This window comes from Strongylocentrotus purpuratus, unplaced genomic scaffold (genome assembly GCF_000002235.5).
Source record: "Strongylocentrotus purpuratus isolate Spur 01 unplaced genomic scaffold, Spur_5.0 spur5_scaffold_8, whole genome shotgun sequence".
Lineage (NCBI taxonomy): Eukaryota > Metazoa > Echinodermata > Echinoidea > Camarodonta > Strongylocentrotidae > Strongylocentrotus > Strongylocentrotus purpuratus.
The window spans coordinates 611139-634280 of NW_022145614.1; the positions used below are offsets into that span (position 1 = coordinate 611139).

The following is a 23142-nucleotide window of genomic DNA, read 5'->3' on the forward strand; positions in this document are numbered from 1 at the left end:
ATTTAGCTGTTAACGAAGATGAATTCATCTTTATTTAACTGTGTGTATGAAGATTAATTTATCCTCATTTAGCTCTGAACGAAGATGAATTCATCTTTATTTAACTGTGTGTATGAAGATTAATTTATCCTCATTTAGCTGTTAACGAAGATGAATTCATCTTTATTTAACTGTGTGTATGAAGATTAATTTATCCTCATTTAGCTCTGAACGAAGATGAATTCATCTTTATTAACTGTGTGTATGAAGATGAATTCATCTTCATTTAGCATTTAACGAAGATGAATTCATCTTCATTTAGCTGTTAATGAAGATTAATTGATCCTCCGATTTAGGCTGTTAAATGAAGATGAATTTATCCTTTTTTTACTGTGTGAACGAAGATGAATTTATCTTCATTTAGCTGTTAACGAAGATGAATTCATCTTTATTTAACTGTGTGTATGAAGATTAATTTATCCTCATTTAGCTGTTAACGAAGATGAATTCATCTTTATTTAACTGTGTGTATGAAGATGAATTTATCCTCATTTAGCTCTGAACGAAGATGAATTCATCTTTATTTAACTGTGTGTATGAAGATTAATTTATCCTCATTTAGCTGTTAACGAAGATGAATTCATCTTTATTTAACTGTGTGTATGAAGATTAATTTATCCTCATTTAGCTCTGAACGAAGATGAATTCATCTTTATTTAACTGTGTGTATGAAGATTAATTTATCCTCATTTAGCTGTTAACGAAGATGAATTCATCTTTATTTAACTGTGTGTATGAAGATTAATTTATCCTCATTTAGCTCTGAACGAAGATGAATTCATCTTTATTTAACTGTGTGTATGAAGATTAATTTATCCTCATTTAGCTGTTAACGAAGATGAATTCATCTTTATTTAACTGTGTGTATGAAGATTAATTTATCCTCATTTAGCTCTGAACGAAGATGAATTCATCTTTATTAACTGTGTGTATGAAGATGAATTCATCTTCATTTAGCATTTAACGAAGATGAATTCATCTTCATTTAGCTGTTAATGAAGATTAATTGATCCTCCGATTTAGGCTGTTAAATGAAGATGAATTTATCCTTTTTTTACTGTGTGAACGAAGATGAATTTATCTTCATTTAGCTGTTAACGAAGATGAATTCATCTTTATTTAACTGTGTGTATGAAGATTAATTTATCCTCATTTAGCTGTTAACGAAGATGAATTCATCTTTATTTAACTGTGTGTATGAAGATGAATTTATCCTCATTTAGCTCTGAACGAAGATGAATTCATCTTTATTTAACTGTGTGTATGAAGATTAATTTATCCTCATTTAGCTGTTAACGAAGATGAATTCATCTTTATTTAACTGTGTGTATGAAGATTAATTTATCCTCATTTAGCTCTGAACGAAGATGAATTCATCTTTATTTAACTGTGTGTATGAAGATTAATTTATCCTCATTTAGCTGTTAACGAAGATGAATTCATCTTTATTTAACTGTGTGTATGAAGATTAATTTATCCTCATTTAGCTCTGAACGAAGATGAATTCATCTTTATTTAACTGTGTGTATGAAGATTAATTTATCCTCATTTAGCTCTGAACGAAGATGAATTCATCTTTTTTTAACTGTGTGTATGAAGATTAATTTATCCTCATTTAGCTGTTAACGAAGATGAATTCATCTTTATTTAACTGTGTGTATGAAGATTAATTTATCCTCATTTAGCTGTTAACGAAGATGAATTCATCTTTATTTAACTGTGTGTATGAAGATTAATTTATCCTCATTTAGCTCTGAACGAAGATGAATTCATCTTTATTTAACTGTGTGTATGAAGATGAATTCATCTTCATTTAGCATTTAACGAAGATGAATTCATCTTCATTTAGCTGTTAACGAAGATTAATTGATCCTCCGATTTAGGCTGTTAAATGAAGATGAATTTATCCTTTTTTTACTGTGTGAACGAAGATGAATTTATCTTCATTTAGCTGTTAACAAAGATGAATTCATCTTTATTTAACTGTGTGTATGAAGATTAATTTATCCTCATTTAGCTGTTAATTGAAGATTAATTTATCCTCTTTTAGCCGTTAAATGAAGATGAATTTATCTTCGTAAAGTAATAGATTTGTACAAGTATACGTATTTATTTCTATTCATTTCTACATATTAAATTGAACGGTTCATTTGCATATCTTGTGTCCATTTGTTTCAATTAATGGTCTGGAGGGACTGACATTCCTTTATGTTCAAATGATAATTGAGTGAAGAGACTGTAGAACAGAGATCGATAATTCAGATATGTGGGTGGTAGTGTGCGGAGATGTGAAAGAAAAATCAAGGAATCAGTTTGAGGAAATTTTGAGGAAAAGTTCGTTCATTTTGAAAAGATATACTGTTTAGAGATCATTTTCAGATTACGTGATAAGGTCATCGTCATATTCGCTCATTTCAATAGGTGACGCACAATGCTATTGACATTAATTGTCCTAGGTTGAATTTTCATCTCCTGCTACCAATATCCCTAATGCCACAAAACATCATCAATTCTCTCCTCAATAGAGCACTCTTGTAATTAATTAAATGTGATGCATACAACTTTGTTATTGCGACTTGTTACAATTTATTTCATTAATACTTAGGGGGTATACAGTAGGTTTTAGAGACATGGAATGTTGTTAAAGGTCAAAGGTCGTTTGATATCAACATGTGAAGTGCCTCAATACAAATTATTTCATTCACCTGGTGAACAATATTTTTTCAATAGACATAATCCAAACTGCATACATTAGTTGTTGCCAGGATGGACAAACATTATGGTTTGACCGACCTAGCAACACTTGATATATGCAGTTTGCATTCTGACTATTGAATTACTATTATGCTTATCAGGTGGATGAAATAATTTGTATTGAGGCACTTCACAAAGACTTGTGCATTAAATTTGGTTACATTACGAAAATAGTCTATTCACAAGATGAGAAGTGATCAGATCGACTAGAATATGGACAAAAGATAAGAAAACAGATCGACTACATTTTAATAAAGAACAGGTTCAAGAATTGTATCAAGCTGGTAAAGACATGCCCAGGGGCTGACATAGATTCTAATCACAACCCGGTGATTGCAGAAATCGAAATAAAGCTAAAGAATACACTCCCCATAACAAAAAGAAACCCTCTTCCAGATGTCACAGCTCTAAATAAAACAGAGGTAGCAGAAAAATACCTGATGGAAGTTAGAAATAGGTATAATTGTCTAGTCACAGCAGAAATAGAACAAACAAATAATGAAGTAAATGACATTGAGAAACTAGAAGTGAAGGGAAAATACTTGAAAAAAAGCATTTAGCATGGAAATAAGATACTACCAACTAATAAGAAACTAGCAAAACAACCATGGATGACAGAAAAGATTCTGAACTTGATACAGGAGGGGCAAAAGCAAGTCAGAAACTCCAAATCATACAGAGACATCAATAAGGAAATTGATAATGAATGTAAAAGAGCAAAAGAAGAATGGCTAACTCAAAGATGTGTTAGAATTGAGCAATTCCCCAAGACAAACCAAACAAATGAAATGCACAGATAAACCAAAAAAATTAAGAAGAAGAAAAACAAGGCAGCAAGCGGATGTTTCAAGAACAAAGATGGAATATCTTTCCTCTTTGAAAAGGATGACATTAAACAAAGATGGGAAGCATATATCAAAGACCTATTTGATGATGATAGAGGTCCAGAATTTCCCATCACTGGCAACGAGGGTCCAAGTATACTTGAATCAAAAGTTAAACAAGCTCTGCATTCACTATGGGAACTTCTAAATCTGAAGGCCCAGATGGGATAACACGGGAAGAACTTGTGGCCTTAAAATAATTTGGGATTGAACATTTGACTAGTATTTGCCAAATGATATACATTACAGGTCATATTCCTGAAGATCTGAAAAAGTCGATGTTTGTGCCAATTCCAAAGAAGCCTAAGGCAAGTGTATGTGAAGATTTCCGGACAATTGGTCTTATGAGCCATGTATAAACCAAGTTGCTCTTAAAGATCATTCTCAACAAAATAAAAATTCAAATTGACAATGAAGTAAGTAAGGAACAGTTTGGTTTTAGATAGGGATGTGTAATGTCCCCATCTCTGTTCAACTTGTGCACAGCGTTGGTATTCAGGGAAATTTCAGATATGAAAGGTGTTAGTATTGGGGGTGTAAATATTAATAATTTACGTTATGCTGATGACACTGTAATTTGCGCAGAGAATGAAACAGATTTACAACATGTATTGGATATTGTAAAAGTCAAGAGTGAAAAGTTTGGTCTAAGCATGAATGTCAAGAAAACTAAGTCCATGATTTTTAGTAGAACAGAGAATAAGCCTAGAATCTGTTTGAAACTCGATGGACATATCATTGAGCAGGTCAGTAATTACATCTACTTAGGACAATCCATATCACAGATGATGCCAGATGCGAAGCAGAAATAAAAAGAAGAATAGAAATTGCTCGGAATACATTTCTGGCAATGAAAGTCTTATTCACAGATAGAAAGGTGAAAGTTGCGCTTAGGTTGAGACTAGTAAACTGTTATGTATGGTCTGTCCTATTGTATGGAACAGAAACATGGATAATAAGCAAGGCTATGGAAAATAGAATAACATCTATTGAAATGTGGATTTACATAAGAATGAGGAAAATATCCTTGAAACGAATGAAAACCAACAAAGAGATATTGCACATGGCAGGGCGTAAACAAATTACACTAATAGGATTAGTTAAGGAGAGAAAAATCAAAGACTTTGGTCATCTTAAAAGGCACCAAAGCCTCTTAAAGGGTGTATTGGAGGGGAGATTGGAAGGAACTAGACCGAGAGGGAGACAGAATCAACTGGGAAGAGGGTGTCAAGAACGGGAGTGGACTAAAACTGCACGAGTGCACCATAATGGCAGAAAAAAAAAGTGAATTGAAGAGATGTTGCAATCAACCTCGGAACCGGGAGAAAATACCTAGATAGATAGAAAGAATTCAAAGAATACCAAGCACCGTAACCAAGAAAGAACCTTTCTCATATCCCCTCACATTGGCAACCATATAATGCAAAGTAAAACAAAACCATTACAATCGATATGAAATTGAAACCAATACACACATATTACATATCCTTCCCATCGTGGATGCCAATAACAGTTTGAAAACATTTAGTAATCAAATTATGAGTTTTTTTTCTTCTTCTCCAAATAGAGAATAACTAGTCCTTGTTTAATGGAAAGGAATTCATCATATCCAAAGTTTTAAGTAGGTGCAACTGGTCCGATGGTTGGTTAGGCCGAGCAGGAGAGTTCACAGTCTTGACAACTACAGCTGCTTTGATTGCCAACAGGTGCGTTACAGTAGAACGAGGTAGGGTTCATGGGCTCCATGCCTACAATAGGTTAAATGAAGAGAATTGACTAAATTAATTTCCTTCGTAAAGCATATCAAGTACTTACATATTGCTAAATATATTACTCATTGCGGATAAAGTATCGAAAATAATATCGCTAGTGATATTCGTTTGTCTCGCAATGTGGTCAATAAGGAATCTAAAAGGTCACGACGTTTCGTATGCTACTGCGATACTTCGTCAGGTGATAAAAACTGTTGTAAGCAAGGGTCTTTTATACTTTACGGGAGGACCGTAAAGCGGTCTAAAATTCGATCGATAATTGGAACAATAACGCCCAATGCCTATTGGTCGACGCACACGGTGATCGACCAATCACCAAGGCCGCTGGTTCGGCCGCTGGTTCGGCTGATGCACCAGGCCTATTGGCCGACGCATACGGTACTCGACCAATCAACGGGCCGCTGGCTCGGGCCGTCTGCTGAATGGAATCGACCGTTGTTGGCTGGCAGGACGGCGAGTGTCATGGCGGCGTATCGTCCGCATCCAAAATTCGGGGATATCGATCCCGTTGTCTCTGTTGAAATTATTAGGATTGAGACGGATATTGATAGCTTCTTTTACCCTCCGTGTATACCAATGCCGTTCCTGGGAAAGGCACTGAACCCCGTCCCAGTCTGGTTGATGCTGGTTGTCCCAAGCATGTTCGGCTACGGCTGAGTTGTCAGTTCGACGGAGTCTGACGTCCCTCTTATGCTCAGTGATTCTTTCTTTTATCGGACGGGCAGTTTCACCGATGTAGGATCTATCACATCCTTTACAAGGGATGTTGTACACAATGCCGTCCCGTCTATGTGGAGGAATTGGATCCTTGGGGCGTGTAAGTTGTTGACGTAGGGTGGTATCTGATCTGAAAACCGTTCGAATGCCATGGCTCTCTAGGCGGCGCTTGAGTTGTTGGGAGACCCCATCAATGTACGGCAAGACTGTAAAAGTCTTGTATACCTTCTGATCCCTGGGTTCCGACGATCTATTCTTGGTATTGTGTATAAAACGGCGTGGGTAACCGTTGAGACTCAGGGCACTGCGAACACGGGTCCGTTCTTTGCATGGCTGTTGTGGACTTGTCACAATGCGTGAAGCTCTGTCAAATAGACATTTCACTAGACCTCTCTTCACCGATATGGGATGGTGAGAGTCAAACGCTATGTACTGGTCTGTGTGGGTAGGCTTCCTATAGACTGAGGTGGAGAGCCTATGGTTGTCGTGTCTATGAACTAGAGTGTCTAAGAATGCTATCTTCCCTTCACACTCTATCTCTGATGTGAACTGGATGGTTGGTTCAAGGCTATTCATGTGTTTAAGTAGCTTATCTGTTTCAGAGATGGGAACTATGATGAAGGTGTCATCTACGTATCTCTTCCAAACACGAGGCAAGCAAGAGAGGGGACATGTGTCCAACGCTTCTTCTTCGAAACTCTCCATGTATAGGTTGGCCACAACAGCCGAGACTGGACTGCCCATGGCTGCCCCTTCTGTCTGTTCATAGTATGAACCTTTATACAGAAAATATGTGGATCGTAGAACAAACTCGAGGAGTTGAGTGAGTTGTTCCGGTGAGAGTGCGGTCCGGGTAGACAAATTGCTGTCTGATTGTAAGCGTTGCAATGTAGCATTGCATGCGCCCTCAATCGGTACATTGGTGAAGAGTGAAACTACGTCAAACGAAACCATGCGTTCTTGAGTACCGATGGTTTGCTCTGCTATGAACTCTGCAAAACCACTCGAATTGGGAATCGTATATTCAGTCAAACCGGTGAGCGGAGAAAGAATTTCAGCTAGGTACTTTGAGAGGTTATAGGCAAAGGAGCCTATGCATGACACTATAGGTCGTAATGGTACTGTGGGTTTGTGTATCTTGGGTAACCCGTATATTCTAGGAGGTTGCTTTTGTGTGGGTTTCAGTCTACGATAGGTCGGTTCATCCATCACATTGTCTTTCTTTAGGTTCAGCAAGGTGTTGGTAAGCTTGCGAGCCAAACGATCTGTGGGATCTTTCTTTAATACACGATACGGACCAGACTCCAATAAGTCGGTCAATTTCTCATGGTATATTGTGGTGTCTAGAATGATTGTGGCACGACCTTTGTCGGCTGGAAGAATAGTAATACTATCATCAGCCTTCAAAGTTTTGAGAGCGGTGTGCACCGTCCTGCCGATGCGTACCATGGGGGCAAAGAAGGCAGCTGAAACGGCATCCCGTCGTTTCTTAAAAGAACGGATTTTTCTAACCAGACGCACTCTTGGCTCGGCCAAGACCGAATATGAAACTTTGAAGGCCGAAGTCATATCGAACTTAGTCCCCCAACATAGCGATGAGATAGTGAAGGTTAATGAAGATATCTACCGAGATGTCTTCATGAAATGTAAAACGAGACAACAAACGAAATTTGATAAACTTACACAGCCAAAGTCGAGCAGGACGGTGCCCTCATTAGCGAATGAGGAGAAGTGGGTTATTAACCTATCCTCTAGAACGATCACTTCTTCGGAAGAAGAGATTCTTAAGAAAGGCCTCGGCTTTGCCGTCTCCCCTAGACGGATTCCAGCTACCGAAATAATTGCGAAAGTTGAGACAGCGGTCAAGTATCTTGATGCGGAGTCGGCCGACGCCGCCCGCAGAGATGTAGACAACATCCTACAAAAAGCACGCCCCCCTAAACACAACATTTCGAAAGAAATGCACACCGCTCTCAAAACTTTGAAGGCTGATGATAGTATTACTATTCTTCCAGCCGACAAAGGTCGTGCCACAATCATTCTAGACACCACAATATACCATGAGAAATTGACCGACTTATTGGAGTCTGGTCCGTATCGTGTATTAAAGAAAGATCCCACAGATCGTTTGGCTCGCAAGCTTACCAACACCTTGCTGAACCTAAAGAAAGACAATGTGATGGATGAACCGACCTATCGTAGACTGAAACCCACACAAAAGCAACCTCCTAGAATATACGGGTTACCCAAGATACACAAACCCACAGTACCATTACGACCTATAGTGTCATGCATAGGCTCCTTTGCCTATAACCTCTCAAAGTACCTAGCTGAAATTCTTTCTCCGCTCACCGGTTTGACTGAATATACGATTCCCAATTCGAGTGGTTTTGCAGAGTTCATAGCAGAGCAAACCATCGGTACTCAAGAACGCATGGTTTCGTTTGACGTAGTTTCACTCTTCACCAATGTACCGATTGAGGGCGCATGCAATGCTACATTGCAACGCTTACAATCAGACAGCAATTTGTCTACCCGGACCGCACTCTCACCGGAACAACTCACTCAACTCCTCGAGTTTGTTCTACGATCCACATATTTTCTGTATAAAGGTTCATACTATGAACAGACAGAAGGGGCAGCCATGGGCAGTCCAGTCTCGGCTGTTGTGGCCAACCTATACATGGAGAGTTTCGAAGAAGAAGCGTTGGACACATGTCCCCTCTCTTGCTTGCCTCGTGTTTGGAAGAGATACGTAGATGACACCTTCATCATAGTTCCCATCTCTGAAACAGATAAGCTACTTAAACACATGAATAGCCTTGAACCAACCATCCAGTTCACATCAGAGATAGAGTGTGAAGGGAAGATAGCATTCTTAGACACTCTAGTTCATAGACACGACAACCATAGGCTCTCCACCTCAGTCTATAGGAAGCCTACCCACACAGACCAGTACATAGCGTTTGACTCTCACCATCCCATATCGGTGAAGAGAGGTCTAGTGAAATGTCTATTTGACAGAGCTTCACGCATTGTGACAAGTCCACAACAGCCATGCAAAGAACGGACCCGTGTTCGCAGTGCCCTGAGTCTCAACGGTTACCCACGCCGTTTTATACACAATACCAAGAATAGATCGTCGGAACCCAGGGATCAGAAGGTATACAAGACTTTTACAGTCTTGCCGTACATTGATGGGGTCTCCCAACAACTCAAGCGCCGCCTAGAGAGCCATGGCATTCGAACGGTTTTCAGATCAGATACCACCCTACGTCAACAACTTACACGCCCCAAGGATCCAATTCCTCCACATAGACGGGACGGCATTGTGTACAACATCCCTTGTAAAGGATGTGATAGATCCTACATCGGTGAAACTGCCCGTCCGATAAAAGAAAGAATCACTGAGCATAAGAGGGACGTCAGACTCCGTCGAACTGACAACTCAGCCGTAGCCGAACATGCTTGGGACAACCAGCATCAACCAGACTGGGACGGGGTTCAGTGCCTTTCCCAGGAACGGCATTGGTATACACGGAGGGTAAAAGAAGCTATCAATATCCGTCTCAATCCTAATAATTTCAACAGAGACAACGGGATCGATATCCCCGAATTTTGGATGCGGACGATACGCCGCCATGACACTCGCCGTCCTGCCAGCCAACAACGGTCGATTCCATTCAGCAGACGGCCCGAGCCAGCGGCCCGTTGATTGGTCGAGTACCGTATGCGTCGGCCAATAGGCCTGGTGCATCAGCCGAACCAGCGGCCGAACCAGCGGCCTTGGTGATTGGTCGATCACCGTGTGCGTCGACCAATAGGCATTGGGCGTTATTGTTCCAATTATCGATCGAATTTTAGACCGCTTTACGGTCCTCCCGTAAAGTATAAAAGACCCTTGCTTACAACAGTTTTTATCACCTGACGAAGTATCGCAGTAGCATACGAAACGTCGTGACCTTTTAGATTCCTTATTGACCACATTGCGAGACAAACGAATATCACTAGCGATATTATTTTCGATACTTACATATTGTTGTTTTGTTTTTTCCCGTATAATAAAATCAGATAAAAGACATACAAAGTAATCATACAGAGAAAAGGGACAACATACAGCTGGTACCCCATGTTCAGCTGCAACTATATTGTTGCTGCTGGTCTTCAATGGGGCCAGTTTATACAATGTACAAAATATATATAATATTATAAATGAACAGAACAAATAAATACAAAGTATCGGTCGAAAACATAGTATAAATAATTATTTAAAAAAGAAGAAAACAAATTGGTAATATCACTATGAAAGAAACCATTATTGTGTTATTATGTATTGAGCTGTTGTTGTTTTAATGAACATCATCATGGTACAGGCCTATTGTGGTGTATATCCCAATCAGTTATATCAGGAGGAGGGACCCAATGGTTACAATGATTTAATGATATCCCTCTCATGCACAGGTGATTTCAGCTAAAGATGATTATAACGAAGCAGTATCTACAGTGTACATGAAAGGGAGAGAAGCAGAGAAAGAGCGAGGAAGGGGAGAGAGACAGAGGGAAAGAAAGGTGTTGAGACAGCAAGCCAGTGTTAATAGAAACGGAGTCGTTAGACAATTTACGATAGCACTCCTCCCACCTCTCAAATATTAATGTACTCATAAAGCAATCGTAAATTCAAGAAAAAAATTGTCATCATAATCATGTAAGAATACATTGGGCCATACTCGAAGGCTATATGCAATGCACGGATGATTTTTACCCTTTACTTGTTGATAAATTTAGTAATGAAAACTTTTAAAGGTAATAGTTAATTAATTACAAAACAAACTTTTTAAATTAGGAGTGTTAGGGTATAGAAGGAGGACTAGAAGAAAAAGAAGGAGGAGGAGAAGGAGGAGGAGGAGAAGAAGAAAAAGAAGGAGGTGGAGGTGGAGGAGGAGAATAAGTAGGAGGAGGAGGAGGCGGAGACGCGGAAGAAAGGGAAGGAGGCGGAGACGAAGAAGAAAAAAGAGGAGGCGGTGGAAAAGAAGAAAAAGGGTGAGGAGCAGAAGAAGAAGTAGAAGAAGGCGAATAGAAGAAATAAAATATAAAGATGGAAAAGAATTTTGAATCAAATGAAGAGATAAATGAGATGATAATTCGTTTTCCACTTACTTTTGTCCATGCCTTCGATTGTTTCTCCTGTTGGTACAACTTTGAAGTCAATATTCCAAGGAATGAATCCATTAGCTGTATCACCAAAGAAGTCAAGCCACCTCTGAGGGGAGCAATCGTCACCGAGATACCCGCCACATATTACATCCATCACAGGTGTATTGCAATGGGGGAACTTAACATCCTTACCTGAAAGAATATCGATTGGAATCTCTCAAATTAATGATAATGATAGTAATAGTAACATTCGTATAACTCTTAATACTATGTTTCTAAACGCTTCGCCATGTTTATATTGTAGTCTAGTATTACCCCGGTTATTTTATTCATTTTCTATTCCCCTTTTGATAGTGCACATGATAGTGCACACGTTTTACAAGCGCAATTTAATATTGAATTTACTCACCGTGTGGGTTAAATCCGTATAAGTTATGACTGTTCAATACTATAAAAAGACAATAATGCGAAACGATTTTGGTTGGAAATGTAAAAATAACTGACTGATAAAGAAATAAAGATACTAAAATGAAACTCGTCGCCCCGACTGCGTGCCAAGCTGTATAACATTGTGGCTTCAGTAATTGTGATTTACTGTAAGTGTTCGATATTTTCTTTATATTTTGTTTACTTATCCTGACCAGCGATATACATGATCAAAGTAATACATTCATTTTAAGCAAGCTTCTCTCGAAGTCACCAAACAAAGAAAAAACAGAAAGAAAAAAAAGGCATCGGAGACAACTTACATGTCACAAAATGGCTACTATACACAGGTAGCCTGTAAAGAGAGGTGGCCTCCAAGACAGATTGGACTTTATTTAATAACGAATTGGGTGAGATGAGGCTTACATGAATCATAGGCGATGTCAGCGAACTCCTGTGCGACGAAGGCATCGAAGCGACGAACGCCGACTCCATCATCGCTTACCAGAAGGACTGTAGCATTGGTATAGAGACTCTGCTGAGGACTACAAACCAGCTGACACATCATCGTCTCAATGTTTTCTAGACAGGCTGGACAACGACCGAATGCAGGCCGCAGTGCAGTCAATAAAGGCTATAAATACAAGCATTGAGATACATTCCTTGAAAGAGAATTTACTTTGAATAAGTTTCTTTGATGTCAAGAAATGTATTGGAAGACGCCTTGGGCAATAGCACAATTCTAACCTTCCCTTGAGCGTACAAAAACAACTATTTCTCTCAAAGCAGTCATTAATACTATACTATTATTGTTATTCATTGATATTATTACTACCTAGTGATACATTTGATAATGACACTGTTTAATGATGATAGTTTTACCTGACTGCTAAGAAAGCATGTATATGCTTGTAAGAACAACCAGGGGACCGAAGGCTTTAAGTCCTCTCTGAGGGACTTAGTAATTAGGATTACTACCTTACCAAAGGGTACGAGTGCATTGACTTGGTTTCGAAGCCGGGACCTCCCGGTTACGAAACTACTGGTCTACCAATGAGCCATCGCGCCCTATCTAATTATTATCTTTAGAACTATGGATCAAAAGCATGGTCGTAGACCCTGGTACATGTAGATACTTGAAGATGTTGGTTACCTGCATGGTTCTAAGTTGGTTAAGATCACAGCAGACTTCATCAGGGTTGTAATCTGGACACATATCACTTAGAAGACGATTGGCTGCTGCTGATCCAGTAGACCGGGCTCCTTCATTGTCCAAGCAATTTAGATCTGATCTTAAATTTGTATCAGGATTTCCCCCGCATTCGCTATACATCATACACCGCCCTTCCTCGTGCAAAAACGCCTATAAAAACAATTAACATGTAAATACGGATATCAATCGAATCATGTGTTACTTTTAATAAGTTGATAGATATTTTAATATGTTTATATGTTTACATAGCAGCATATCAAGGGGAAGATAGATAAGGACGGAGATAGGAAGTACTGGTCCATCATATCACGAGGAACCACAACGACTCGGCTGAAGTAATGTAAGGTAAGTATCAAGAGAGAATGGCAAGTATGCAAACACACTTGCGAGACACTGTCTAATTTTCTTACACCTATATCAGTTTTTGATAATGAAAGTCTATTATGTAATCCCGATAATTAATAGTTGTTTTGTTTTGTTATTTTCTTTTTCGTTATGCATCTACCCGACGTAAGAATTAATCAAAACATGCATATACAAGGACGTGAAGTAACAGAATGTTAATCAGATTTTCGCATTTTCAAACATAAAAAGACGATTGTTATCTCTTGAGGTTTGGACTGAGGGTGCGATTTTCTATAAAATAGAATCCCATAAGAGTAAAGAGAATGTACGTTGCTGTTAATATTTAACATCTTTCCTCCATATAAAAGCAGGTCTATTTCTCTGATTGAAAGAGTTTCATTTTTGCTTGTGATAGTAAATGGAATTTAAAAAAATTAATTAACCAAGACTTAAACGAAATGATTATTTATATCATGCATGTATATCACACTATTATATGAATGAAAGAGAGAATGAATCGGTATTATGCTCACTGGTCCGATGGTTGGTAAGGCCGAGCAGGAGAGTTCACAGTCTTGACAACTGCAGCTGCCTTGATTGCCAACAGGTGCGTTACAGTAGAACGAGGTAGGGTTCATGGGCTCCATGCCTACAACAGATTAAATGAAAAGAATTGACTAATTCATTTCCTTCCTAAAGCATATCAAGTACTTACACATTATTGTTGTTGTTGTTTTCATTTCCGTATAATAAAATCAGATAAAATACATGCAAAGTAATCACACAGAGAAAAAGAACAAAATACGGATGGTACCCCATTTTCAGCTGCAATGGACGGATGATTTCTACCATTTACTTGTTGATAAATTTTGTAATGAACATTTTTAAAGGTAATAGATGATTAATTACAAAACAAACTTTTGAAATTAGGAGTGATAGGGTATAGAAGGAGGACTTAAAGAAAAATAAGGAGGAGGAGAAGAAGAAGGAGGACTAGAAGAAAAAGAAGGAGGTGGAGAAGAAGAAGAAGGATGTGGAGGTGGAGGAGGAGAAGGAGGAGGAGGTGGAGGCCGAGACGAAGAAGAAAGGGAAGGAGGCGGAGACGAAGAAGAAAAAAGAAGAGGCGGCGGGAAAGAAGAAAAAGGGTGGGGAGCAGAAGAAGAAGTAGAAGAAGGCGAATAGAAGAAATAAAATATAAAGATGGAAAAGAATTTTGAATCAAATGAAGAGATAAATGAAATGATAATTCGTTTTCCATTTACTTTTGTCCATGCCTTCGATTGTTTCTCCTGTTGGTACAACTTTGAAGTCAATATTCCAAGGAATGAATCCATTAGCTGTATCACCAAGGAAGTCAAACCACCTCTGAGGGGAGCAATCGTCACCGAGATACCCGCCACACATTACATCCATCACAGGTGTATTGCAATGGGGGAACTTAACATCCTTACCTGAAAGAATATCGGTTGGAATCTCTCAATTTAATGATAATGATAATAATAGTAACATTCGTATAACTCTTAATACTATGTTTCTAAACGCTTTGCCATGTTTACAGTGTAGTCTAGTATTACCCCGGTTATTTGATTCTTTTTCTATTCCCCACATGAAAGTGCACAGTATAGTGCACACGCTTTACAAGCGCAATTTAATATTGAATTTACTCATCGTGTGGGGGTAAATCCGTATAAGTTATGACTGTTCAATACTACAAAAAGACATTAATGCGAAACGATTTTGGGTGGAAATGTAAAAATAACCGACTAATAAAGAAATAAAGATAATAAAATAAAACTCGTCGCCCCGACTGCATGCCAAGCTATAGCCTTTATAACATTGTGGCTTCAGTAATTGTGATTTCCTGTAAGTTTTCGTTATTTTCTTTATATTTTTACTTATCCTGACCACCGATATACATGATCAAAGTAATACATTCATTTTGAGCAAGCTTCTCTCGAAGTCACCAAACAAAGAAAAAACAGAAAGAAAAAAAAGTGGCCAATGCTAAAGGTGGCCTTTCTAGACAACGTACTTCAACACATATTTCTTTCCGGCAACGGAGACAACTTACATGGCAAAAAATGGCTACTAGGTAGCCTGTAAAGAGAGGTGGCCTCTAAGACAGATTGGACTTTATTTAATATCGAATTTGGTGAGATGAGGCTTACATGAATCATAGGCGATGTCAGCGAACTCCTGTGCGACGAAGGCATCGAAGCGACGAACGCCGACTCCATCATCGCTAACCAGGAGGACTGTAGCATTGGTATAGAGACTCTGCTGAGGACTACAAACCAGCTGACACATCAAAGTCTCAATGTTTTCTAGACAAGCTGGACAACGACCGAATGCAGGCCGGATTGCAATCAATAAAGGCTATAAATACAAGCATTGAGATACATTTCTTGAAAGAGAATTTATTTTGAATAAGTTTCTTTGGTGTCAAGAAATTTATTGGAAGGCATCAACGATGGAAAAGAGCTATTCCTTTTCTAAATTCATGAAAGTGGTATAGTAAGCAAATAACTACCGTTGGTGAAGGTGATGGGACAAACTATCACTTCCGAGGCTATCTGGATGTAGCTATCTTTCCGAAGCGTAGCTGAGGAAAGATAGCGTATACATTCTGATCGACGAGGAAGTGATAGTTTGCCATCGCCTGAAACCAAAAGGTGATTATTTGCTTTATATTCCACATCAACAACAATTTAACTACAAAAAGAAAAGGATGTGTATGCATCTACATGAAAGACACCAGGCCCGAATTCACACCAAAAAAGTTAAAAGTTTAACCCAACTCCTTGAGGGTACGGTGCGCGCATGTGTTTGCTTTAATTGCGCTCATTGGTAATGCGCGCTTAATTACGCCTGTTTTAGTGCGCTTTTGGATAATCTTCAGTGAAAGTACGTTGCCCTGTGTAGATAGTACCTCTATTTTCAGTTAAAGTGCGTTGCACTGTGTAGATAGTAGTACTATCTACACAGTGTAACGAACTTTTTGCTTCTCCCATAAATAATGGGCGAACTATCTTTCATCACGTGATTTACTTTTGACCAATCGTAGAGCAAGATTCTTAGTATGTGGAATATAATGGTAATTAACAATCAAGTACATATGAACTGTAATTACATCACTGCCATCATGCCACGATGTGAAACTGATTTGTTTGTCCTGTAGTTTTGTAACTCCTGTCAAATTCCAATGGTAATATCTTTGCAAAGTGAAAGCCAAGAATATTTAGTGCAACATAAAAGACAACTATCTAAAATGAAATACTAAAAAAGGAATCGAAATTGAAGATGCAAATTTCACATGTAAAAGAGGGATTTCAAAATATTGTATTATTTGTTATGTTCATAATTACCATGGTCACAGTTTGTTCGAAGCAAATAAATATGCACATGCTTTAAAGAATATTATGCACTAGGTTTCGAACCCGGTTACGAGACTCCTGGTCTACCAATGAGCCATCGCGCCTTCTCTAATTATTATCTTTAGAACTATGGATCAAAAGCATGGTCGTAGAACCTGACACAATTCATGAGGATACTTGAAGATGTTGCTTATTATACCCGCATGGTTCTAAGTTGGTTAAGATCACAACAGACTTCATCAGGGTTGTAATCTGGACACATATCACTTAGAAGACCAATGGCTGCTGCTGATCCAGTAGGCCGGGCTCCTCCATTGTCCAAGCAATTCAGGTCTGTTCTATTAGTAGTATCAGGATTTTCCCCGCATTCGCTGAACATCATACACCTCCCTTCCTCGTGCAAATACGCCTTTGGAAACAATTAACAAGTAAAAACGGATATCAATCGAATCATGTGTTACTTTTAATAAGTTGATAGATATTTTAATATGTTTATATGTTTACATAGCAGCATATCAAGGGGAAGATAGATAAGGACGGAGATAGGAAGTACTGGTCCATCATATTATCACGAGGAACCACAACGACTCGAATAAAGTAATGTAAGGTAAGTATCAAGAGGGAATGGCGAGTATGCAAACACACTTGCGAGACGCTGTCTAATTTTCTTACACCTATATCAGTTTTTGATAATGAAAGTCTATTATGTAATCCCGATAATAAATAGTTGTTTTGTTTTGTTATTTTCTTTTTCGTTATGCATCTACCCGACGTAAGAATTAATCAAAACATGCATATACAAGGACGTGAAGTAACAGAATGTTAATCAGATTTTCGCATTTTCAAACATAAAAAGACGATTGTTATCTCTTGAGGTTTGGACTGAGGGTGCGATTTTCTATAAAATAGAATCCCATAAGAGTAAAGAGAATGTACGTTGCTGTTAATATTTAACATCTTTCCTCCATATAAAAGCAGGTCTATTTCTCTGATTGAAAGAGTTTCATTTTTGCTTGTGATAGTAAATGGAATTTAAAAAAATTAATTAACCAAGACTTAAACGAAATGATTATTTATATCATGCATGTATATCACACTATTATATGAATGAAAGAGAGAATGAATCGGTATTATGCTCACTGGTCCGATGGTTGGTAAGGCCGAGCAGGAGAGTTCACAGTCTTGACAACTGCAGCTGCCTTGATTGCCAACAGGTGCGTTACAGTAGAACGAGGTAGGGTTCATGGGCTCCATGCCTACAACAGATTAAATGAAAAGAATTGACTAATTCATTTCCTTCCTAAAGCATATCAAGTACTTACACATTATTGTTGTTGTTGTTTTCATTTCCGTATAATAAAATCAGATAAAATACATGCAAAGTAATCACACAGAGAAAAAGAACAAAATACGGATGGTACCCCATTTTCAGCTGCAATGGACGGATGATTTCTACCATTTACTTGTTGATAAATTTTGTAATGAACATTTTTAAAGGTAATAGATGATTAATTACAAAACAAACTTTTGAAATTAGGAGTGATAGGGTATAGAAGGAGGACTTAAAGAAAAATAAGGAGGAGGAGAAGAAGAAGGAGGACTAGAAGAAAAAGAAGGAGGTGGAGAAGAAGAAGAAGAAGGATGTGGAGGTGGAGGAGGAGAAGGAGGAGGAGGTGGAGGCCGAGACGAAGAAGAAAGGGAAGGAGGCGGAGACGAAGAAGAAAAAAGAAGAGGCGGCGGGAAAGAAGAAAAAGGGTGGGGAGCAGAAGAAGAAGTAGAAGAAGGCGAATAGAAGAAATAAAATATAAAGATGGAAAAGAATTTTGAATCAAATGAAGAGATAAATGAAATGATAATTCGTTTTCCATTTACTTTTGTCCATGCCTTCGATTGTTTCTCCTGTTGGTACAACTTTGAAGTCAATATTCCAAGGAATGAATCCATTAGCTGTATCACCAAGGAAGTCAAACCACCTCTGAGGGGAGCAATCGTCACCGAGATACCCGCCACACATTACATCCATCACAGGTGTATTGCAATGGGGGAACTTAACATCCTTACCTGAAAGAATATCGGTTGGAATCTCTCAATTTAATGATAATGATAATAATAGTAACATTCGTATAACTCTTAATACTATGTTTCTAAACGCTTTGCCATGTTTACAGTGTAGTCTAGTATTACCCCGGTTATTTGATTCTTTTTCTATTCCCCACATGAAAGTGCACAGTATAGTGCACACGCTTTACAAGCGCAATTTAATATTGAATTTACTCATCGTGTGGGGGTAAATCCGTATAAGTTATGACTGTTCAATACTACAAAAAGACATTAATGCGAAACGATTTTGGGTGGAAATGTAAAAATAACCGACTAATAAAGAAATAAAGATAATAAAATAAAACTCGTCGCCCCGACTGCATGCCAAGCTATAGCCTTTATAACATTGTGGCTTCAGTAATTGTGATTTCCTGTAAGTTTTCGTTATTTTCTTTATATTTTTACTTATCCTGACCACCGATATACATGATCAAAGTAATACATTCATTTTGAGCAAGCTTCTCTCGAAGTCACCAAACAAAGAAAAAACAGAAAGAAAAAAAAAGTGGCCAATGCTAAAGGTGGCCTTTCTAGACAACGTACTTCAACACATATTTCTTTCCGGCAACGGAGACAACTTACATGGCAAAAAATGGCTACTAGGTAGCCTGTAAAGAGAGGTGGCCTCTAAGACAGATTGGACTTTATTTAATATCGAATCTGGTGAGATGAGGCTTACATGAATCATAGGCGATGTCAGCGAACTCCTGTGCGACGAAGGCATCGAAGCGACGAACGCCGACTCCATCATCGCTAACCAGGAGGACTGTAGCATTGGTATAGAGACTCTGCTGAGGACTACAAACCAGCTGACACATCAAAGTCTCAATGTTTTCTAGACAAGCTGGACAACGACCGAATGCAGGCCGGATTGCAATCAATAAAGGCTATAAATACAAGCATTGAGATACATTTCTTGAAAGAGAATTTATTTTGAATAAGTTTCTTTGGTGTCAAGAAATTTATTGGAAGGCATCAACGATGGAAAAGAGCTATTCCTTTTCTAAAGTCATGAAAGTGGTATAGTAAGCAAATAACTACCGTTGGTGAAGGTGATGGGACAAACTATCACTTCCGAGGCTATCTGGATGTAGCTATCTTTCCGAAGCGTAGCTGAGGAAAGATAGCGTATACATTCTGATCGACGAGGAAGTGATAGTTTGCCATCGCCTGAAACCAAAAGGTGATTATTTGCTTTATATTCCACATCAACAACAATTTAACTACAAAAAGAAAAGGATGTGTATGCATCTACATGAAAGACACCAGGCCCGAATTCACACCAAAAAAGTTAAAAGTTTAACCCAACTCCTTGAGGGTACGGTGCGCGCATGTGTTTGCTTTAATTGCGCTCATTGGTAATGCGCGCTTAATTACGCCTGTTTTAGTGCGCTTTTGGATAATCTTCAGTGAAAGTACGTTGCCCTGTGTAGATAGTACCTCTATTTTCAGTTAAAGTGCGTTGCACTGTGTAGATAGTAGTACTATCTACACAGTGTAACGAACTTTTTGCTTCTCCCATAAATAATGGGCGAACTATCTTTCATCACGTGATTTACTTTTGACCAATCGTAGAGCAAGATTCTTAGTATGTGGAATATAATGGTAATTAACAATCAAGTACATATGAACTGTAATTACATCACTGCCATCATGCCACGATGTGAAACTGATTTGTTTGTCCTGTAGTTTTGTAACTCCTGTCAAATTCCAATGGTAATATCTTTGCAAAGTGAAAGCCAAGAATATTTAGTGCAACATAAAAGACAACTATCTAAAATGAAATACTAAAAAAGGAATCGAAATTGAAGATGCAAATTTCACATGTAAAAGAGGGATTTCAAAATATTGTATTATTTGTTATGTTCATAATTACCATGGTCACAGTTTGTTCGAAGCAAATAAATATGCACATGCTTTAAAGAATATTATGCACTAGGTTTCGAACCCGGTTACGAGACTCCTGGTCTACCAATGAGCCATCGCGCCTTCTCTAATTATTATCTTTAGAACTATGGATCAAAAGCATGGTCGTAGAACCTGACACAATTCATGAGGATACTTGAAGATGTTGCTTATTATACCCGCATGGTTCTAAGTTGGTTAAGATCACAGCAGACTTCATCAGGGTTGTAATCTGGACACATATCACTTAGAAGACCAATGGCTGCTGCTGATCCAGTAGGCCGGGCTCCTCCATTGTCCAAGCAATTCAGGTCTGTTCTATTAGTAGTATCAGGATTTTCCCCGCATTCGCTGAACATCATACACCTCCCTTCCTCGTGCAAATACGCCTTTGGAAACAATTAACAAGTAAAAACGGATATCAATCGAATCATGTGTTACTTTTAATAAGTTGATAGATATTTTAATATGTTTATATGTTTACATAGCAGCATATCAAGGGGAAGATAGATAAGGACGGAGATAGGAAGTACTGGTCCATCATATTATCACGAGGAACCACAACGACTCGAATAAAGTAATGTAAGGTAAGTATCAAGAGGGAATGGCGAGTATGCAAACACACTTGCGAGACGCTGTCTAATTTTCTTACACCTATATCAGTTTTTGATAATGAAAGTCTATTATGTAATCCCGATAATAAATAGTTGTTTTGTTTTGTTATTTTCTTTTTCGTTATGCATCTACCCGACGTAAGAATTAATCAAAACATGCATATACAAGGACGTGAAGTAACAGAATGTTAATCAGATTTTCGCATTTTCAAACATAAAAAGACGATTGTTATCTCTTGAGGTTTGGACTGAGGGTGCGATTTTCTATAAAATAGAATCCCATAAGAGTAAAGAGAATGTACGTTGCTGTTAATATTTAACATCTTTCCTCCATATAAAAGCAGGTCTATTTCTCTGATTGAAAGAGTGGCATTTTTGCTTATGATAGTAAATGGAATTTAAAAAAATTAATTAACCAAGACTTAAACGAAATGATTATTTATATCATGCATGTATATCACACTATTATATGAATGAAAGAGAGAATGAATCGGTATTATGCTCACTGGTCCGATGGTTGGTAAGGCCGAGCAGGAGAGTTCACAGTCTTGACAACTACAGCTGCCTTGATTGCCAACAGGTGCGTTACAGTAGAACGAGGTAGGGTTTATGGGCTCCATGCCTACAACAGATTAAATGAAAAGAATTGACTAATTCATTTCCTTCCTAAAGCATGTCAAGTACTTACAGATGATTGTTGTTGTTGTTTTCATTTCCGTATAATAAAATCAGATAAAATATATGCAAAGTAATCACACAGAGAAAAAGGACAAAATACGGCTGGTAGCCCTTTTCAGCTGCAACTAGATTGTTGCTGCTGGTCTTCCATGGGGCCAGTTTATACAATGTACAAAATATACATATTATTGGAAATGAACAGAATAAATAATTACAAAGTATCAGTCGAAAACATAGTATAAATAATTATTCTTTTTAAAGAAAAAAAAAGATAGGTAATAACACTATGAAAGAAACCATTATTTTATTAGTATGTATTGTGGTTACAATGATTTAATGATATCTCTCTCATGCACATGTGATTTCAAGTATACAGTTAAAGATGATTATAACGATGCAGTATTTAAATGAAAGGGAGAGAAGCAGAGAAAGAGAGAGAGAGAGAAAGAGGAGAGAGACAGAGGGAAAGAAAGGTGTAGAGACAGCAAGCCAGTGTTAATAGAAACGGAGTCGTTAGACAATGAACGATAGCACTCCTCCGACCTCTCAAATTGTACTTATATCAATCGAAGACTGTACTGCAATGCATGGATGATTTTTACCCTTTACTTGTCGATAAATTTAAAAGTGAAAAATTTAGAATAGAAATTAGTTTATCAATTACGAAACAAATTTTTGAAAATAAGAGCTGATACGGTTTAAAAGGAGGAGAAGGCGGAGATGAAGGAGAAAAGGAAGGAGGCGAAGGCGAAGAAGAAAAAAGGAGGAGGCGGCGGAAAATAAGAAGAAGGACGAGGAGGAGAAGAAAAAGAAGAAGAAGGCGAATAAAAGAAGAAAAATATAAAGATGGAAAAGATTTTTTTTTTTAATAAAGAGATACATGAGATAATAATTCATTTCCCTCTTACTTTCGTTCATGCCTTCGACTGTTTCTCCTGTTGGTACAACTGTGAAGTCAATATTCCAAGGAATGAATCCATTAGCTATATCACCAAAGAAGTCTAGCCACCTTTGAGGGGAGCAATCGTCTCCGAGATACCCGCCACACATTACATCCATCAAAGTTGTATTAGCAGCTGGGAACTGAACATCCTTACCTGAAAGAATATCGATTGAAATCTCTCAAATTAATGATAATGATAATAATAGCAACATACGTATAACTCT

General features: G+C 38.0%; 1 protein-coding gene across 1 annotated transcript in view; it reads right to left on the reverse strand.

Annotated features, from left to right (window-relative positions):
- Positions 1-4337: 4337 nt before the first annotated feature.
- Positions 4338-23142, reverse strand: part of LOC115920225 — a 33811-nt gene continuing 15006 nt past the window's right edge. Inside the window, exons 8-21 of the mRNA XM_030975531.1 lie at positions 22884-23072; positions 21804-21919; positions 20863-21072; positions 19458-19665; positions 18551-18739; positions 17819-17934; positions 16878-17087; positions 15473-15680; positions 14567-14755; positions 13838-13953; positions 12900-13109; positions 12173-12380; positions 11324-11512; positions 4338-5425 (exon numbers count right to left, since the gene is read on the reverse strand). Of these exons, the coding sequence (XP_030831391.1) occupies positions 5325-5425; positions 11324-11512; positions 12173-12380; positions 12900-13109; positions 13838-13953; positions 14567-14755; positions 15473-15680; positions 16878-17087; positions 17819-17934; positions 18551-18739; positions 19458-19665; positions 20863-21072; positions 21804-21919; positions 22884-23072 (2459 nt within the window). The 3' untranslated portion in view covers positions 4338-5324. The remainder of the gene's footprint in view (positions 5426-11323; positions 11513-12172; positions 12381-12899; positions 13110-13837; positions 13954-14566; positions 14756-15472; positions 15681-16877; positions 17088-17818; positions 17935-18550; positions 18740-19457; positions 19666-20862; positions 21073-21803; positions 21920-22883; positions 23073-23142) is intronic.